At 40.5% G+C, this 21,275-nt stretch overlaps 1 protein-coding gene across 1 annotated transcript in view; it reads left to right on the top strand.

The window, feature by feature from the left end:
• The window catches only part of DERA (deoxyribose-phosphate aldolase), a 48,401-nt gene that overhangs the window by 18,209 nt on the left and 8,917 nt on the right, over positions 1-21,275 (top strand). Inside the window, exons 6-7 of the mRNA XM_059848038.1 lie at positions 2,162-2,290; positions 20,848-20,960. Of these exons, the coding sequence (XP_059704021.1) occupies positions 2,162-2,290; positions 20,848-20,960 (242 nt within the window). The remainder of the gene's footprint in view (positions 1-2,161; positions 2,291-20,847; positions 20,961-21,275) is intronic.

Here is a 21,275-nt window from a genome sequence, read left to right as displayed (position 1 = left end):
TCCTTATTTTTAGGAGTCAAAAATAAATTCTCTTGCAGCCTCTTCATGGTTGAAAATAAGCCTTCAGGGTATCCTGTGGCAGAGTTTTTTGACCAAAATCTTTGTGCCACTGCTGCTAAGCAGAGATGCTGTGTGTGCTGTGGCAGTTGCTGGTGTTCTGCACAGCTCACAGATATTCCTGCATTTGTAGCACACAGCTTTGATCCTGCTGAACTGAGTCCTTTAGTGCTGGACTTTCTGGCAGCACAGACTGTCCCTCAGGAAGCCCAGCACTCCTTGAAACACTGAGTACTGAAGTGTGTCTAACTGCACCCATACTTGAGACATTTGCCCAAGATTTTCAGGATAATCCTGTTATTTGAGCCTTGATTTAAATCTGACTGAGCACTGAAACTTCTCCTTTTATTTTTGAAAGGAGTGGGAGTTTTTACACTTGTTCTGTATCAAAGCAGTTCCATCTTGCACTGGGACTGGGGTGCTCTGGCCCAAACGAAGTTGCATTTTTATCTTTTACTGTGGGGTCAAAAATGCCCTACAAATGTCAGCTGTTGTCTGCAATAATTGGCCTCTGAATAAAGAACAGCCTTTCTTACCTACACACCTGCCCCACTGCAGTGTGCCCACTTTTCCTGCACCCCAGCCAAGCTGCCAGACACGGGTGATGGAGGATCCTGCGTGGCTCCTGGATGATGTGTGCTGGCAGACAGCGAGCCTGCTCGCACCAGCCTGACACTAATTGCATGGAAAAGCACCTTCCAACTGCAAGGGAGGCTGCTGGAGCTGCAGTGCCAGGGAGCAGCAGCTGTGAGCATGGAATTTCTTTTCATGGAATCCAACCTAAATGTACATTTTGTTGATTTTGTTTTGACATTTTTGGTGGCGTATCTCGAAGGCAGGGAAAACTTTTTCCTCTTGTTACCAGAACTAGAAGAAGAAGAAAGCTGCTTTCTCTGGGTTTTCAAAAGCTTCAGGAAAGAGTTGCTCCTCAAAAAGAGATTTCATTTGGATCTAACATGAGCAGGGTTATTAAATGCACAAAAAAAAAAAAAATAGCACAGGTCCTTTGTGTTTCCTTTTTGAGCCTTGATTTGATGTAGGTTTCTGGCGCATCACCAATTGATCAATAAAACATGTTAGACTGCATGCTAGTTCTGATTAATTCACACCTTTGGTACACAGTGAGAAACAAGGTGAAGCCTGGTGTCTATAAAGGGACTTGCTAAGTGCATCAGCCAGTTGTCTGCTAATGTGTGCAGCGTGTCTTAGAAGGCCAGCCCAGCAATTCCAGCCCTGGACACCCTGGTGTGCCCATGGCATCAGTGGGATGAGGGCCCTGCCACAGCTGCCAAACCCTGCCCCACGCTTCCAGGTCTCACTTAAGGGCTGAGGGGAAAAGAAGTCTGGTATTGCTGAGAAAAACAAAAGCCTTTATAGCCTCAACTGTTTTAGCAAGACCTATTTAAAGGTGTATTTTAGCCTTCTGTCAAAGAACTTTTTGATTATGTGATTGAAGATTGAGTCCAGTTTGTCAAAAGGACCCTCTTGCAAAGCATCCTCTTTGTTTATTTTGCATCTTAGTTTTTTTTTTTAATTCAAAATCCAGAAATGGTGACTTTGCACTGTAAGAGCTGCTTTTCTCCCCACACTGGAGCAATCTTAAACATCCCCAAGCAGCCAACTTCTGACAGCAATGCTTCATTAGTTTCTGGCTCTTTTAGTCTCCCTCTGTGTAAACTTTTGTGGGAGCACTGCTGAATTTTACCAGGAAGGGTAAAAGGGAGGGTTTCACTGGCCAGGTGCAGAGGAAACCACAGCTATCTCTGAGTACTGATTCAATGTATTACCATATTTATTGCTGGGAAAGCTGGTTTAAGATCAGTCTTTCCTATCATAGCATTTTTTACTGCTGATGTATTCATGGGTATTTAGTACATTTGGATTTTGAGAGAACAGACATTAATAGCTATTAAGTAAAGTCTGAAACTGCACGGCGTTGTTAATTACCTCCAGTCATGTAATTTATTGAACTTACAAAACTTAAGTTCCTGAGTGCTACGACTAATTATAAGATTGGAAATTAATCCAGAAGTGGAAATTACAGCCATACTTGAAAATATCTCTCAGGCAACCTTTGATCATTTCCACCTGCCTTTGTCCCCAGGTCTGTACGAGGAGATCCGTCTGTGCCGAGCAGCCTGTGGAGAAGCTCACATGAAAACAATCTTGGCCACAGGTGAACTGGGCTCCCTTGCCAATGTCTACAAAGCCAGTATGATAGCTATGATGGCAGGTAAATACCCTTGGTTCTCCTTTTAATCTTTGCTGTATTATTTATGAGGTTTATAACATTCCAGTCGTGGAAGTTTGGTTTTGTCGACGGTAGAAAAAATTTGTGTGGCAATTGCTGTGGCTGCAGGAGGAGTAATGAAGTGTCACTTGTTTTGTGTAACGTACAAAAAACTGCATGAAATGTTAAGTAAGGAGCTGCTGAATGGCAAGGGTTGTAGGAACAAGTAAAAATCGTTGTCAAACATCAGATCAGAGTATTTAATAAAGGCACGTGGGGCAGACCCACGTCTGGAGGCAGCTATGGTGACCTGCAGAGAGGATGTGGGTAGGTGGCACACAGGCTTGTTTTAAATGCAGGGGGAAATTCCCACTGCAGATTCATGCCAAAAGCTCTCAGTTTTGGGTTGTGATCACTTCTAACCACCTCTGAGAGGGCAGCTCAGCAAACCAACCTTCCAGAACAGGATAGAGCTCCCAGGGGCTCTGCATTCTTGGTAGGTGTTACATTTTTCTTAGCTTAGCACCCATTTGATCCCAGATTTTCAGCAGTACATTCTCTCTCTGCAGCTTTGGTACAACTTTTCCTACCTGAACCAGGATTATAGTTCTGTGTTTTTATGTTGGGGATGCAAAATTGGGAATTGGCTCCCAGGCACTTGCTTTTCCCACCATGTTTCAAGTTTATTTCTATCAGTGTAAAGACACACTGAGAACCACTTGGGTTAGTCTGTCTTCTAAACTTCCCCTCATTTGTTAATTTTTTTCCTCCTTTTTTTTTTCTTCAGACTTGAAATTCTTACATTAAAGCAAGAAAAACATAATCAAGTGTCTTGTCAGTATTTAAACAAATATTCAGCTTGCTGCTGGCCTCCCTGTTACCACACACAATTCTGTGAGTGGAATGGAGAGCATTTCAGGCTTGTAAAAGCCCAGCCACAATGTCAATTAGCATCTTTTGACACAGAGGATCTGTATTATGCCACTAAATATTGCTTTTAATTAGAAGAGGTGTAAGAAATACACATTTCCTCTTATTTAAACGGATGCACTAATCATTGTGATCACTTTTTGTACCACTGAGTAGTGAGAAAATTCAGCCTGTAAAGCATTTTACCATTTTCAGAATTTTGCTGGTGCAGTTTTTTTGAAATACAGCAGATGGCTCTATTGTTAATGATTTTTCCTTGCCTAGTTATTCATTTTACAAGATACTTATCCATCTGAATATATCCAGTAATTTCCTTATTTCAGTCTTTTGCTTGTTCTTTGTGGGTAGGCATAAAAATAAGAATTTATTTGCACTCTACATACATCCATTGAGGGCCAGGTTTCAGACTCCAACTTGACAGAACTGCTGAGAGCATCGAATTCCAGTTGAATTTTGTTTTATTTGTATCATTTTGGGGAGAAAGTGAATCCATAGTATGGTGGATTCAACTGAAAAAGTGGCTTTAGAAGTTCTTGCTGCCTCTGACCACTTCCTCCTGTCCTTTACAGCAAAATACAATTCCTTCAGCTGTGCAGTTAGAAGTGCTTCTCATGTGTCACTGTCAGCTGAGTTTTCAAAGAGTTCCAGTTGAAAATTATTCCAGAAAAGGGTTAACTAGTTAGCTGTGGGGTTTTTGCTTGGCTGGCAATGTTTTAGGGGTTTTTTTGAAATGGTCACAGCCTCAGCAATCTGGTTCAGAGCCTTGCTTTGCCTGCAGCTGTATGGGTGCAGTCCTCACACTGTTCTTGCTGCACTGTCCATGGTGCCAGCCTGTCCCTGGGGAGCACCAAATCCTGGGGTCACAGGGGTTTGCTGAGCATGTGTGACCCTGGCACACATCCACCAGGGTCCTGAAGCACAAAGCCACCAGGGCTATAACATATAAAATATAATATAATTTATAGAATAAAATAGAAAATAGAAAATGTAAAATATAAAATATAAAAATAAATGATGTTATATGATATTATGTGATATATGATATTACATTACATTATATTATACTAGATTATACTATATTATATTATATAATAAAATATTAAGTATATTATATTATTATATTAATTATATTATATTAACTATATTACATTATATTAACTATATTATATTATTTACTGTATATAATTATATATATTACATATTATATAATATATAAGAATATGTAATATCACAATATATAATTTACCTATATAGAATATATTTATTAATAGAATATAATTAAAATTATATATGAATATAAATATATTTTATATTATATAAAATACAATATATAAATTATATTATACTACATTATACTATACTATATTATATTAATAATAAAATATTATATCAATTATATTATATTATATTATATTATATTATATTATATTATATTATATTATATTGATGATATTAATGATATTATATTATATGAACTATATTATATTATTTACTGTATATAATTATATATATAATATATAAGAATATGCAATATTACAATATATAATTTAACTATATAGTATATATTTATTAATATAATATAATTAAAATTATATATGAATATAAAATATAGGATAAATATATTAAAATATGAAAAGATTTAATTTTATCTAATATAAGCTAGTATATTATATATAATTTTCCTCTATGTAAGCTGGTGGTTCCTGACTCCTGTTGTCTCTGAAATAATTCTCCAGGACTACTTTTTCTTCTCTGGTAAAGTCCACAAGGGGAAAGACATCAGAAAGGGAGGAGGCCCACAGGTATCCTAAATTCTTTAAACCATGCCTTTTCCAACTTGACTGACACCCACAAATTCTTCTGGAATATTGAAGGAGCTATTTCTGGGTGAAGGAGGCTGACATGCCTCTGAGGGCAGTGACTCAGCTGCCAAGAATAACCTGTGCAGTGCTGAGGGTGGCAGGGGACTGCACAGCAGTGCCTCTGTGCCACTGCCAAGGGAGCACCTCGGCTTTGGAAAGCTGCCTGGGACAAACCCCTAGCACTGCATCAGGGAATGCTGGGTTTCAACCCTCCACTGCCATTTCTTGTGCTTCTTCAAGTCCTGGTGGTGATTTGAGTGCTTCTCAAGAAAACTGACTGCATCTCTGACTCTGCTTTGGGGACAGAGAGTGAAGTAATTAAAAAAAAAAAAAAAAAAGTGAAATACGAGACAAAGATAATAACAAAGCAAAAGACAAAAAAAAAGTTAAATAAAAAAAAAAAAAAGCCCTGAGATCAGTTGTCAGTTTCTGGCTTTAAGTCTCATGCTCAATACAAAAATCAAGGGTCCCCCCTCAGTAGCATGAGAGTTGTCTGATGTGTTGATTTAATTATGTGTCTACAACTTCAGCTGTAATTTGATACCAAGTCAGTTTTTAGAGCCCAGAGCATTTGCAAATGAAAGGCAAAGCAAGGGAGGAGGCTGGGTAACACATAAACAACATTTCACTGTGTGTGTTGTTTTACTTTTCTGAAATACAACCGTGCTGGGTTTATGGTGTGTCTGTAAAGGGCACACTACCTGTAAAACATCAGAAATCAGAAACAGCTCCTTTCTATGGCTGTGACCTGTCTCTGAGTGCTCTCCAGGGTGACAGATGAGTTCAGCTCTGGGCTGGAGGTCCAGGATGTGCTGGGGGCAGGTCAGGGACTCCTTACTCTTAGGAGTGTGTGGGAAGAGTGCTTGGCCCTGGCTGGTGACTGAGGATTTCTGGGCCACTGTCAGTGCAGAGGTGGGAGCAGCTGGTTGCTTAAGGGGCTTACCAGCACAGTGATTATTGCTGTGGAATTTTCCTGGGAGCTGATCCCTCCCCTGTCTGCTGCAGCATTCTGCATAGTCTGTGGTTGTTGTGCATCTTCAACATCACAACAGCATTGTTGTGCTCTGGTTAACATCACTGAAAGTTTAGTGCAAAGAACAAGCTCAAAACACACTGGAAAAACCAAGATGCAGCAGGCTGTCTCAAAGTTTTTGATATCATGGACTAACAAAGTTTCTGAATTAAGTGTAAGATCAAAAGATGGAGTATCTTTAAATACAATCAGCCTAAAAGAGGTTGGAACAGGAACAAGTGACTTCATTTGTTCTGGTACAGAATGGGGAGAAATAAAAAAGCCAGCAGTATGAAAATGCTGATAACAGCATGTTCAGTGAGGCACTACAAGGATGCTCCCTTAAATGAGGTAATTGCCTACAAGCTTAACAGTGATACTGCAGCTAATCACTAGAAATAATGTAGGCGTGATAGATAAGCTTGGAGTTGAAAAGTTCCAACAATGCAATCACAATATCCTCAGGTTTGAATTGCTGATGAGGGGCCATACAAAGACTAGTAACAAAAAAAAAAAAAAAAATAGAAAAATAGTGGGGCTTGAGTGGAGCAGACCTTGAAGGAATGTGAAATGAGACTTAAAAATCTGTCTGGAGCTCAGTAATATGTGTGCAGGGAATCAGAAGTGAAGGAATGGAAAGTGGTTGAGACAGGCCAGGGCAGGCTCTCATGAAAAGTCTTTCCAATTGAGTCAACAGAACCCTGCATGGGTAAGTAGAGGGCAGAAGTAACACTTGAGAGAAACAAAGATGTTGAGAGAAAATAAAGATGCAGAGTCTGTGAAGTGAGAATGGAGTTAGAGTGCATACAGTGAAGCCTCATTTGTTTGCAGTTTGTTAAAAACCCAGACGTGCATGCCATGGCACATTTTGTTATGCATTTATTTATGTGCTTACTGAGCTGTGTGCCTGCCTACACAGCCATCCATGTCTGAGGGGAGATCTTTATTTGGGGCCATTCATATTTGTCAGAGCAGGATGCCTGGCAACTCTGCTAATTTTATGCAAAGTCTGTTCTATTGATGGTATTCTCCTGTAATCAGAAAATAAGAATGTATACCCTCCAATGAAGTCCAAGAAGAAATACCAGTGTAAAACAGTGTAAAACTTGTCAGCTCTGTACCTGTTTGTTTGATTCTGTGTTACCCACACCACCACCTGAGCTTCTCCCTCCACCATCTCCCCTTACAAATAGAATCAGTGCTATTTCCAAGGACCAACTCAGGAAGCAGAAGATGGGTTTGAGGTTGCAGAATAACTTCCAGCATCACTTTTGACAGCCCTACTTGCCTCTCTGGTTTTCTGTGTGTAAAATTAATGTTTGCACATTTTATAGAACCTCTGTGAGGCTTAGTAAATTAAGATATAAAGAGAAATGTGTTCCTCTCGTTAGAAGGTAGAAATTTTTGTGCCTGTGCATGGAGATGGAAAACTCTTGGTCACGACTGAAATTGGGAAATGGAGCAAGAGAAGGCCTGGACAGTTTCTGGTGGGAGCTGCTGGCTGTGATTTCCTGGTCCAGCCAGCCCTGGGAGTGACAGTGGTGCTGGGAGCCAGCCGAGCTCCCAAGTGATGCTTGGTGCCCTGCAGCCCACAGGAGCAGCAGGGAGGTCCCTTTCCTCCTGCTGCTCTCACAGCACTCTGCCCAAAACCTCCTTCCAAAGGGAGAGTTCTGTGTGCTCCCTGGGCCCCTGCTCTGGCTGTTTCTCCTCAGAAATCCCAGGCTTGTCCTTCTCTCTCAGGACAAGGGTTTGGATGCTGATTTCTGCTTCCTGACCCTTAGGGAAGGGGCTGTTTATGCTCCACCCTTTGGAACTGGTTGTGAAATAGCATCTACAGGCAGAGTAACACACTGTTGAGAGGGGTCAGCTTTCTATTAGCAAATTATCCTCAGTGCCCGAGTAGCACTTTACTTTTGCTGATATTCAAGATCCTTCCAAAACATGTTAATTAAGGAATATCTAAATGGTATACTTTCAATTTATAACAACTGATGCAGAGAGGTGAGAAAGCACCCCTCTTGGGTTAATTTTCCCCATGAATGAAACCTTGTTTCTATGTTAAATAACTTGTTAAGATTTGAGCTAAAACTTCTGAAGTTTCATATCACCTCAGACTCAGAAATTGTTGCACAGTGAATAGTTCCAGTCAAACATGCCAGCAAAATAACTGGGCTTCCTGGCAAAAAACTTTGCATCTGTGAAGCTCCACTATTGAAGGTAATGGTTTGAGAGAATGCAATTTTAAAACATGGAAATATTATGTAAAATCAATAGATGTACTGGGTCCTATTTATTTCTTTGATATTTCAGGTTAGGTTTTTTTATGCTGTCAGTAGCAGGTGTTAAATTCTACTAAACCAGTGAAAAATAGAAATAAATATTTAATTTACTGTACCTATCAATTATATAAAATTGGCTTATGAAATATTAAAAGAGATTGCATGTAGGAACACTAGTTAGAAAATCCAGCTCCTTAACAGAAACCTAATATAAATGTGGTAATATCATACACTAAGTATGATTTTAGGGTTGTAGGTGCTGGATTTTTTTGTTGTTATTGCTCTTTAAGGTATCAAGGCCTAGTGGTTGTGCCTGTCTAATTTGAAGACATATGCTCATGGCAGCAGCAGTGTGGATTTAGACTTGTGAAGAGAAATGTGTTGAGTGGAAAAATACATCAGGAATATGTGCTCTTGAACATCATTAGGTTATTTTAAAAAACTATGGATACTCACTTGGATATACCATTTAATCATAAGGACACAGGGAAAAGCAAAGAGGCATAACAAGAAAGGAGCACAAACAGAAGTGAAAAACCAGCTGAGCCACAAAAGTGGGACAAAACCAAGAAGTTTCCCATAAGGAGGGCATGGATTTTTTACTTACCTGAATGTTAAAGCTGCATGTTAAAACACACTGATATCAATATAAAGACATCATGAGCCTTTAACAAATCATTCCCTAATGCTGCTGATGCTGCATTTTTTAAAAAAGTGTTACATCAAGAAGTGCAGGGAAATCCTGAACACCCCAGCTGACTGCTGGGGTGCATGAACACATTCCTCCCTGAGCTGCACAGGACTGGTCAAATGCAAATGCATTTATTACAGAAAATGCTCATTTCAAAGGTGCTTGGGAACAGACTCTTCCAGCTTGCCTCTGTGGCTGCTTGCAGTGTCTTTGATGAGTTACACAAGGAACTTGAATTTCCTTGGCAGGTACCTGGGCTACTTGGAGTCTGTCTCTCTGTCTCCCAACTTTTCTGTGTTCTTCTGGTTCTTGTTGTTACAGCTCAAATTGTGAACAAAAAATGGAATATATTCCCTTCTTTGACATCATACTTGGGAATTTCATCCCCTGGGAAATGTTCCTGATTTGGTTTTGTTGTTGGTGGTTTTGTTTTTTTTTTTTTCAATTCCTTTTCAGAAATTGTAGTTTTAAAATTCAGTATCTCTCAGATGAGACAATTGAAGATTTCTGCCTGTACTTTATAGTTACCAAAGACAATAGCTTTCCCAGAGGTGTCTGTAGTAGTCCTCCTTCTGAGGGAATTTTTCAAAGACTGAATTGACAGCAGAGGCCATAGTCTTCATGGCAAGTCAACAGGGATCTGACATCTGATTGTCTTTTGTACCTTTGATGTTTCTTTCCTGCTAGCTCTTTGGGCTATGAAGTGATTTCTCTGCAGTGTACAACTGCAGCTGATTCCTAAAGCTGAGTTATCCCTAAATCTAAGATGTAGAAAAGATTCCTCCTTGGTGATACCAGGAGCTCTTCTTGGATATAACATCTTCTTTCCATCACCTCTGCAGTCATGCTGCCAGTGCAATGTCCAATTTACCAGCCTATCCCAAACATCTCAGGGGTGAAATCTTGTAGTTTGTCACTGTTAATTCACTTTTGCTCTGTGATGGACCAAAAAGGAAACAAGGCATGATGCTCCATATTCCATGCATCACACTGAACTTAAATGATGGAATACAAAATTGTGAGTCATATATCTTCAAAAGCCTCCTTCCCACTGGTCCTGGAAAGTGAATTTGTGGAGAACTCACAAAGCCATCTTCATAAATGGAGCTTTGGAACAGAGCTGACCCCAGGCTGTGGAAGCAGCTTGGTGGGGTATGATGGAGAGGGATGCCGTGTTTCTTGGGAATCCTACTCCCCAGGAAGAGGAGGGGTGGCATTTTTCAGGGGGTTTTCTGCTACCCTGACACCATGTAGCTGCTCTGGATCTCAGCACATCCAGGTTCTCTGCAGCTCACCAATTGCAGGAGAGTTACAGAATCCTTCAAGGCAGAATCCTCCAGGAATTTCAGCTGGGTGGACCCAGTGCTGTTGTAACAATGCTATTTCCAGTGCCTGGGTTAGAATTACAGCTCAGCTTTAAACTCAGTGTCTCCTGAGAAAATGGGGAAAAAACTGCAGAAATGCTTGTTTTTTTTTCCCTAGAAGTAAAAGAAAAATATCCCAGTAAAATAAGCAGAGCTACTCCATGCCTTTCAACAACATCTTGGTGAGTTCATTTGCAGGCACTTGCTTCTGTAATGAGTAAGAACTGAAGCAAGGAGAGAAAATCAAGAAGAAATTAATATATTTTTCTTCTAAAATGTTGAAGAGATTGAGTAAAAAAAAAAGTTAGTGAGAGGTAAAGAGAAGCTTTTAGGTTTGAAGTGTTCCTGTGCCTTTTTTACTGTCTTAAGAACTCCGTTTTGGAGTGAAACATGGGAACATGCAGAGCACTTTGTCATCTAAGTATAGAAGTGCTGCAGATAAGAACAAATAATTATTAATCAGTAACACCACTGTATTTTGCTGCTTCCTGTTTAATGAATGCCTTGTTCATGAAAGAAGCAGGAGAGATCTGAGATTATTTGAGGGGAATTTTTGTTCAGCAGAAGGCAAAGGAAAGATAAGAACAGAATCAGTTAAAGTCAGAGGGAGGCAACTAATATGGCTTTTGAGGTATCAGTGATGCATTTTGTATTATTCATGGCAGTGCCTCCTGTATGGCTTGTAAGTTTTCTATATTTTCATTTGCTAAATTAGGTGGGACCTCGCATAAAGAGTAAAGTAGTCAGTGAAATGTAGAAAGATTGAGATCACCACGATCATGCAAAGCTTGTGGATGCCTTTCCACAAAATGTGGTTAGCTAGAGCACTGATTTTTATGTTAATTTACTAGTGAATAATTTAAAAAGACCTGTTTACTTTTTAATAAAAAGGAAAGATATAAATTGGCTGAGTGTTCCTAATGTTACTTACAGCTGCCATTGAGCAGATGTTAGGGATTCTTAGTGGTAGGCTAGACCTAAATAAGTTTTATGAATAAACAAACAATTTCCTTTTACTACCAACTCTTTCAGGCTGATTCTCTCCCAAATTCACTGTGAATGGCTTTTTAAAGTCTCCTCATAAATAATTACCTTTCTTGTGGCACTTTTTTCTAGGCACTTGGATTTTAATTACAGTGATGAACTATTTTAATAAGTTGTTAAATAATTTTATATTTTTAGGAGTGAATCCATTTTCTATTTCTCTTTGACTTCATCGGTTCCTGGGACTTTAATCCTTTTAATTCTTGCTAATTCACTTTATAAATTCATGCTGGAGAAGTAAACAGCAAGCAGCAGCATCATTTTCTTTTGAACTCTGTGCACGTACACCCACCTCAGCTTGCTGGTTATCAAAGGTCTCCTGTTACTAGCAACCATTTTGTTTAACTCAGTCATTTGGATCACAGTAAGTATGAAAAGATAGGTAATTAAATGGAGACAATGTGGTTTTGCTTTGGGCTAATGTCAGGGGGCCTTAAAGCCCTCCATGGAAGTGAATACAGTGCTTAGTTCATAGATAAGGGATATGTAACACTGCTGCACTTCACCCCAGAACAGCATCTTCCCATGTAAATACTTATCAGAGACCTCTGTGTGTGATTTGGTGTTGGGAAATGCTGAGCACAGAATTCCTCCTGGCTTCTTTTGCTGTTTGTGCCAGAAGGAAAGGTGCAGACGAGGTGGTCACGATGCTGATGCCGTCCCTGCCCCTGCAGTTTGGCACGTGACAACTCAGCACAGCACAGGGGCTGCTCTGCTTGACCACCTCTGTTTCTGAACATCTGAGTGAAGAAGTCATTGTGTCTTGGTTTGAAAAGACAGGTGTTTGAAGGCAGGAGCCTCCCCTGAAATGGATAATGTAAACCCCCTCCCTCCGAATTATTATAATTTTGAAATTAAAAGGCTCTCAGGCAAAGATTTGGGAATAGGAATAACAGTTCTCTACTAGGAAAATTAAAATACAAATGCAATAGTACAAACAAAAAAACCTCACTAGCAGATTCAGAATCCAGCCTGCCCCCCTGTGTGTCAGGGTGGTGGCACAGTCCCATCCCAGGAGGGGCTCAGGGTGGTGGCACAGTCCCATCCCAGGGTGGCTCAGGGTGGTGGCACAGTCCCATCCCAGGGGGCCTCAGGGTGGTGGCACAGTCCCATCCCAGGGGGGCTCAGCCCTCCTGCAGTGCCAGCTGTGGTTCTGCTGGAGCAGGGATCCTGCACAAGGGGGGAGTTTTCCTCTGGAGCTCCAGGGCTGCTCTCCCTCTGGGAATGCAGGGCAGCAGAAAGCTGCTCCTCTGGGAAAGCAGTGGGCAAAGGCTGCTGGGCTGTTCCCAGCACCTCAGATTGGATCCAGGTAGGAATGCTTGGCTCCTCCCCTGGGCGGAGCATTTCCCCATGGGATGGTGGAATTTGATCAGCCCTGCAGGGACACTCAGTGGCCATGGACAGAAGATAATCAATGATTAATGGTCCATGAACAGAAGAGATCTCCTGGAGGGAGGGTTGGGTGTGGGGGAGGTAAAGAAAACTGCCCAAAGAACAGAAGAGAACTGCCCCACCTCTGACAGATGACAAATAGAATACACACTTATCTTACAAACCAGGACACATTGATACCAGAGTGAGGCTCTGAAACACCCTCTGCAAATTTTACATGGATGGGTTTTGGTTGTTTTTTTTTTTTTTCTTTTTTTAATTTTTCCTCTAAGAAAGATATAAAATGTGCTGTCTCAATGAATAGTGACACTTAATAACTTGCCACTAAATACCTATGAGGATATATATATATATATATATATATATATATATATATATATCTAGCATGAAGAGAGTTTGATATTCAGTTTCTTTGATTCACACTATTTCAGTAAAAAGAATGGAATGCCAAAGTTCAAAATGACCATATATATTTAGTGTAAGTTTTTTAAAATGCAAAACCTATATATGAAATGTAGATCTGAAGACTGGAACGTCATCTTTGTTTTGCCAGTGGACAGGTGAAATCAGCATTTCTCTATCAGTTTCAATATTAAAAAAAAAAAAAAAAACCAACATCCATGCAGTTGTTTAATCAGGTTGTTGATGCTTTTGGTTTGAGATGCTCACCATAATTGCAGTCTGTGGTAAGATCAGCACACAGGCTGTTGACAAAGGGAGGTGAAAAAACCATCCCCTGGCATATTAAATACCTTTCTGTGAGTTGCTCCCTTTCTGTGATGGTGCTTACTGGTCTTTTTTATTTCCTTCATTCGAGTAGTGCTCAGTATGAGCTTATGCCAGAAAAGTCTGACTGAATTTATCAGCAACACACCTTCATAAAGCAGCCCTTTGAAATAAAATTGTTAGTTTTGCCATGTAAGCATTGTTAATAATGCAATGGGAGGAAAAAAGGATTTCTTAAAAAACCAGAAGTGTCTTTCCTTGGCCTCCAGCAGAGAGGTGCCTCCTGCTTGGAGTGTGGCTGCACAGTCAGGGGTTTTGGTTGTTTTTTTCATTGAAGGGAGCTGGCAGGTTTTTTGGTATTCAGGCAGCCTGAAGAGTTGGAAACATTGCAGAACAACCCTACTGACAGTAGTGAAAACATCTGGAAGTTCTCAGCTACTCTGCAGCCTGCACATGTGGGCTTTTGGAGTTTTGCTGCATGCCAAATTATCAAGGTGGAGAAGGAAAAAGGAAAAAGGAAACACTCTGAGGGGCAAAATTTCTTGGAAAGTGGCAGCTTTAAGTAAGATTGATGCTTTAAGTAAGATTGATGCCCTTTAAAAACAAGCATTGTGATGCTTTTTATGTATAAGTAAGGCCATCCAGGATGTTTCCCTTTGGGTATTTGTTGCATCAGGAGAATCCAGGAAGTCCATGATAAAATCTATGTGTTTGCAGCTTGTTGGTGTTTAGGGTGTGTGAGTGTCATAAAAAATAAGTTAAAAGTGCCTCACATTTTCCTGATAATCATGTGATCACCAAAGTGGAATATTCATCCCTCTGTGCAAGCCCTCAAGAAATCTGTTCTGCCTGATTTGTAAAAGCCAGATGGAAACAAAGAGGTTGCAGATGAGTCTGGTGAGATCTGGCACCTTTTATTTTTTGGTTTTCAGGCAAAACTAGAAGGCAAAACATTGACCCTTCCAATTGCTGAAGGAAAATACCTTTGATCCTGGAAATCCCCCTGGTACTGGAGCCTTCAGCTGTGCCAGCTGCCTTTGGTTGTGGGGGACAGTGTGGAAGAGGGGCTGATGCTGCTGTTTGTCCTCTGCATGGCAAAGAGGCTGCATGCTGGATGGATTCTGACTGCAGCATTAAGACATGGACTTTTAAATCTCAAAAATCAATCCTGCCTTTCTCTGGGTTAGCGTAGGAACAGAATCTTAAACTGCTTTTAACATCAAGTGTTGAAAAACACTCAAAATGACATTGAAGTGTCATGATTTTGGCTGCATTATGGATGGTGGATTTTTTAAAATCTTTAACATTCATAGCACCTTCTTGATAAAGTAGACTGATTTTCTACTTGCTTTATTCAGTGTGGAGTATTTCCAAATTGATTTTAAACAGCTATTTCTTCAATTTGAGTAATTTTGTTACAAGCTAATAGACAATACCTGAGTGTACCTGAGCTTTAATGTTAACATATTTGTTTCAAAGTTGTTATCAACGTTAAAAAGCACAAAGCTAAATGTGGTTGCTAAAACATGGAATGCAACATGCCACACAGTGCTGTGATTCTAAGCCATCATGCATATTTATTATTTTCTTCCAAATTGCAGTGCTATTACTGGTAGATATATCAGGGGTTTAGCCTCAGTCTGTAATATGTCATGTAGAGGACAACATTTGGAGAGGCTGAGATGTATTGATCCAAAACCAAGAATGCCAAGAGGGAAAAAGCCTGACCTAGACCAGTGCTGTTTTAATTATATCACAGTTTCAGCTAGTTTGTCATTGTTTAGGTCAATTTAAGTGTGAACAAGGAAGTGATGCAATGAATTTCAGTGTTGGTAAAGGAAGCTTAAAGGGGGAGATTTTCAAATCAAGTTTCTCCCACAGCATTTTGGTTTTTCACCCATCCTAGCCAGAGCATGTGGCTCAGTGCTGAGAGTGCTTGCACTCAGTCTGAAAGGAGAGACCAAGCTTTGTGTTTCTTCATCAGTAACTGCTGGAGGGGGCCATGGATTTGGGAATTTGGGGTCAGAGCTGTGCCACTAACACTGCCTCCTGCCCTGGGTGCATTGTGCTAGAGAGGGAGGTTTCTACTGATGTCCCTTGCTCAAAATCAGGAGTGTGGCAAAAAATAGCCCCCAGAATGGCTTGTAGGGGAAATCAGCACTTCAGGTGGGTAAGCTGAGAGAAAGGTCTGGTTTTCCCCAGTGATAGTAAGGTTAGGAGTAGTTGTTGGGATTCCTTGATTTATTTCTTCTTTCTGCCTTTGGCTTGTCATGTGTCATTAGGCAAACTGCTTCAGCAGTTCCAGCAGTGCCATCTGCAAAAAGAAATAAGGTTAATGGAGGGCATATACTGAGTGCAGTATGTGGCACACCCTTTTAAAGAAGAAAAAATGGGATCCTGGTAAATAAACATGAGATTTAACAAGCAGATAACAATACAGGAATTCCTTAAGCTTCCTTGTTGTCCCATAACAAGTCACTCCTGCTGCTTCCCTGCTTCCTCTTTGGAGGGGAAGAGGAATGGCTGTTCCAGCAGCACACAGTTGCCTGAACTCCTGCACCTGGCATCTCCCAGCACTGCTGCTGCATGGCAATGCAGGGAGGTGACTGGGAGCATGTTTCCTTCTGGGCTTCAGTGTGGCTCCAAGCCAGGAGCCACCAGTGACAGGAATTCCAGCTGTCCTCTTTGGACCTGTAGAACATGTCAATTATTGATCTCCTTTTCCTCCATGCCACATAGGGATTGGATTGGAAGGAATGCTCTAAAAATGGCAAGTGCCTGTGCTGTGCAGCTGAGCAACAGAAGGTGGTATGGCTCTTCCTGCTGAACCTTCTAAAGAAACATTTTAAATGAGCACACAAGAAACTAATACTAATTAATAATAGTATTCTGTGGAGACCTGTGGTACAGGCTGCAACAGGGCATTAGCAGGCCATGCATAATTCAGCAACGCTGAATTCTTTCAGACATCATCTGCAGGGAATTTTGCACAAGGATGGACTTGATAATTTGTCCCTTTGTGTGCATGTGTAAGTGTTCCTGAGGGCATGTTTGGCCAGCAGAGCCCCTGTTACTGAAGGTGCTGTTCAAGAAAGGGAGCATCCATTCTGAGTCTTACAAACCAAGCTGGGATGACTGGATGGGTTTTCAGAAGGTTGTCCTACTTGTAAACAGACACTAAGCGTGGAGCCCTATGATGGGATTTTAACTTTTTTTTCCCCCTCTGTGCAGGCATTTTTTCCAAAAGAGTTGCAAAAACCGGGCAGTTCTCAACAGACCAAGTTCTAAACCAGCATTTTTCAATGGCAGCTGAGGCACAGGCATGTGAAAACCTGCATTGGCACCTAACCATTGGTCTGGCAGTGTAGCCTCGTGTCATGGAGCTAAAGCTACCTGCTGAGCTACTGCTGGAGGGAGTTGTCACAGCTTTGTGTTCTCTTCTCCTGCATGGCAAAGTTAAGCTAAGGAGGAATGTATTTTGTCTCTCTGCTGGAGCAGGATGAGGAGATGTAAGTGGGACAATTAAGGATGAGGACATGTAAGTGGGACAATTAAGGATGACTCAACTGACAAGAATTAGCTGCTACATTAGCCTTTTCTATCTTGCCCTGCCTCTTATTTTCAGAGGGTTGTTAACCTGGTCACCCCTAGTAAGGCTAATTTGTGTGTGAATCTGAAGACCCTTAGTTTGGGTGCTCATAAAATAGAAAGATGGCTTGCTAATGGGACTTCATGCACATTTGATAGGGTACTATTTTGTCATTGCTGCCTTGTCAGCAGAAACAGCAGGTGGGTTTGCAGGTCCTCTGAGCAGAATGCCACTTTTTGCCACCAGTCCTGGAAGTCTTGGAAGGAAATGTGCTCTCCCTGTGCCACTGCATATTGTTATGACTCAGTTGCAGCAATGAAGATGTATTTGTGCTCATTGCAAATACTTACAGAGTAGCAGAGCATAATTGTCCCTCTGCAAGCATCTCTCTCTAAGCTGTTGTTTCAAACTGCCAGCCACATCTTTGTTCTTTATTAAGACTAAGGCAGCAACACAGAGTCTGTAGGTATCAGGAGATAATCATTCCCCAAGGGCATTTGAAACACTTCACAACCAAAAGGTTGTGATTACTCCACAATTGCTATACTGCTTATTATTCCTTATTGCTTAATTATGGAATCAGAGTGTGTTTCCTGGATGCTGTCATCTGAATAAGATTCTCCACTTCTCATGCTCTGCTTCAGTGTTGTGTGGGCTGGAAATCTCTGTAGATGTACAGGACAGCCATAGGGCAAGCCAGTTCTGGAAGCTCTGCTGATCTTTTGGGAGACCAGAGCATTCATAAATGTATTTAGAACAGAAAACATAGAATGGATTTTCTCTGAAGTGAATGGCCTGCTTGTGTTGAGCCCACAACCTTGGTGTTACTGCACCATGTTCTACCCAGCTGATCTCCATGGTTCAGTGAGTCTCACATGGCTTGCTGCCTTGAAAGGAAGTGTACTCTTGTGGCTTCACACTGGAAAATGAAAGTAGAAAGTGTGCTCTTGTCCAGGCTCACCGGGCCTAGAAATCCAGCCTGAATAACTGATTTTGTGAAATCTTGGATTTACTGCTTCACTGAATCATGTAATCTACTCTAAGGAAGGGGAAAGCCATTCAGTGTGTATTTTAGCCTTAGCCTTGATTTTTTTGAGTGTATCTATTCACAGGAAGATAAGAAGATGGGTGATAAAACTCAGGTTTCTAAATCATCACCTACATTTCCAGGTGAAACTCCTTCTGAACTTAATTCCTTAAACTTGTTTAAATTCCTCAAACTATTTCTTATTCAAGGTTTTGGAAAGTTGAATAAGAAATAGACTGGGTGAATGTCCCTTATTATCACAAGGTAGGCAGAAAGTTTGCTTAATGAGGTGCCTTTTATGTCAGCACTTGATTTTTTAAATTCCCCTTTTCATTGCTAAAATCCAAACATTAACAGCACCTTCCATTGTGGTTCTCTGTTCTAGTGTGGGTCCTCTGTCTTCTGCAAGAGGCTGCCAGCAGTCCTTGTAGCAAGCTCTTGTGCCATAAAAAGAATTTGTTCAGCAAATAAAAATGTATTGTTTTCATTGTTAGAGGATGCTACTTAATTGGCTGTATGTTTGTCTAATAATCACATCTAAAGCTGATTATTCTCATAATAGCCTTAAGATATTATTTAAAAATAAATATATAAATGCACAACTTTTGTACTAATACTAGTTTTTAATCTCTTCTTGTTTCTATGAAGTCTGAATGAGATTTTCAAAATTGAATAATAATTTGATCCGTTAATCTTTTGAAGCTAGTAATTTTATTTTCCCCTCTTTGCAGTCTCTGAGGCTCGCAAATGAATAGAGCTTCATTACTGGAGTCTGCATTTAATAACCATTATCCATTATCTTGTAATTAAGACTCCCTGTAACGAATCATGAGGACAATGCAAAAATACATAGTACATTTCTTTAATGAACTGGAAAATGTTCATCTTGTTCTATTTAGTAATGAGTTGCTGAATAGTCGTTAAATCCACTGGAGAATAGAACTAGATGGATTTTGAAGACTATCTTGAGTTTGTGGTTAATCTATTAGAATTAAAATTTCATCTTCTATTTTTATCAACAGCTGATTAGAAGTCATTCTGTTTGACCAAATTGATTAGAAGACCATATACAAGGGCAGCTGTTGTTTAATGAAAGTTTTTAATGAAACTGTACCATAGAGACTTGTAATTATAAGACTTATAAAAGCTTTGACTTACCTTATAGCAGAAAAAATGAGAAGTATTGCACTGAAGGACTTTAAGTGCTACGTTTCGAAAGGGAAATTAAAAATATAATTTGGTGATGTTGAAGTTACACTTCCACTGCTCCTTGTTTTAATGTGACTATCAGATGTCCGTGGTGTCTCTCTGGAAGGGAGCAGCTCTGAAATGTGCAAGTCAATTGTCTCTCCTGTGTGCTCCATTCTCTGCAGAGCCCTATCAACTATTAATTGCCTCTTTTGCACATTGCACTTTCTGTGGAGTTAGGGCCTTTCTTGCAAATTGGAATGGAGCTGTCACAGGAGGGAGCAGTTGAACCACCACTGGGCTGACACTGTGCCTGGTCAGGAAGCCTACAGAGAAAACTGTGTGGTCCCAGAAACCCCAGATCTGGTGGTACCATTTGGTTGTGTTTAAAGCCAGAGGAACACGCCTGGCTTTGTGCTGAGCCCCAGCTGCCTGCCCATCAGCTGTGCCATCAGGGAGGCTCTCTCTGGGGTGTGCTGCAGCTCTCAGGACGTAGTCAAGGCAACTTCTTGCTTGGAGCCAGTGCTGAAACTTCCCTTCCCTCCTCCAGGGGATGTTGTAGAGGCATCATCATTCACATAAGAGACAAAATGGACCCCAAGCCAAATTTGAAGTGGAAGCAGATGCAGTTCCAATTGACTTAAGTGGATGATGCACTACTACATGATGTTTGAATTATCCCTCTTCTTCTCCCAATTACTTTTGATAATTAATGATCCCACAGTACACCTTTTCTAAGAAGTAGGTTCCTAGGGGTGAAGTGCGTCCTAATGAAATTAAAGAAGTTTTGTCATTGTGCTCTGTCAGTGCTGGATCGTGCACTGCAAGGCACATTATTTTTTGTTAGTTTCTTAGCTTTTTGTTGCACTGTGCTTCAGGATTTCTTTCAAGCCAAGGCAGAACAGCAAGAATACACAAGAATGTTACGCAGGAATTAAGGCAGGCACTGGAGAATATTTTTCACTAGTGAGAAAACAGGAAAAAATAAGCCAAGGCTAACTCTTGTTCTTTAAAGAACACAGATGTTTTGACCTTTTTGCTGCATTAAATCAGACTGTGGATTTAAGTGTAGCAACTTGCAATGTTACAATTGCTAAATGCATAAAAGGGCAGTTTTCCCTTGGTTTACAGTGTTACACAGCTGGTTTAGTAAACACATATGAGATATCTTTCCCTTCTCTTAAAAACAGCTGCAGGAGATACAATAGCAGACTGTCAGACCTGAGACCAAGTAGATGCGAAGTTAAATGAAAAAAACCTGATGCAAATAATTTCTATTCTCAAAGATCCTTGTGGAAATACTAAAATGTTGATTTACGTACACCACGGGGACCTGTGTGTAAAGGAATGCTTCAGAATTGCTGTGAAGCAGGAGGGCATCTTTGAGGCTGTGAACCTGTATGTGCAGAGGGACTCTGGTTCTAAAACTGTTATAAAACTTTTTATTTCCTTTCAGGTTCTGATTTTATAAAGACATCTACAGGAAAGGAGGTGGAGAACGCGACCTTTCCCGTTGGCATAGTCATGATGAGAGCCATTAAGGAGTACTACTGGCAAACTGGCTACAAGGTAGTCCTCATTTCCTCTGTAAAAATTAACCAAAGAAATAAGAATGTAATAGGATTGATTTGCTAATATTTGGGTTTTTTTTTTTTACTTTTTTATTTCCTCCCTTGAAGAGCTGTGACTTCATTCTGTAAAAGCTCATGCAATCAAAGCCTTCCCTGCTGCATCTGGATTTGAATTTTTTTTCACTATTTAGGTGGTCATGTCCATTAATAACAGGGCTAATAGTGGCTGACATGCTCCCAAAAACGTCAGCAGAGCCATACAAATGCAGAGCCATTGAGTCTGTCCAATGTACACCACTGTGTTTTCTGATTT

Source organism: Haemorhous mexicanus, chromosome 5 (assembly GCF_027477595.1).
Source record: "Haemorhous mexicanus isolate bHaeMex1 chromosome 5, bHaeMex1.pri, whole genome shotgun sequence".
Taxonomy (NCBI): domain Eukaryota; kingdom Metazoa; phylum Chordata; class Aves; order Passeriformes; family Fringillidae; genus Haemorhous; species Haemorhous mexicanus.
This window is presented reverse-complemented; position numbering and strand designations above follow the sequence as displayed.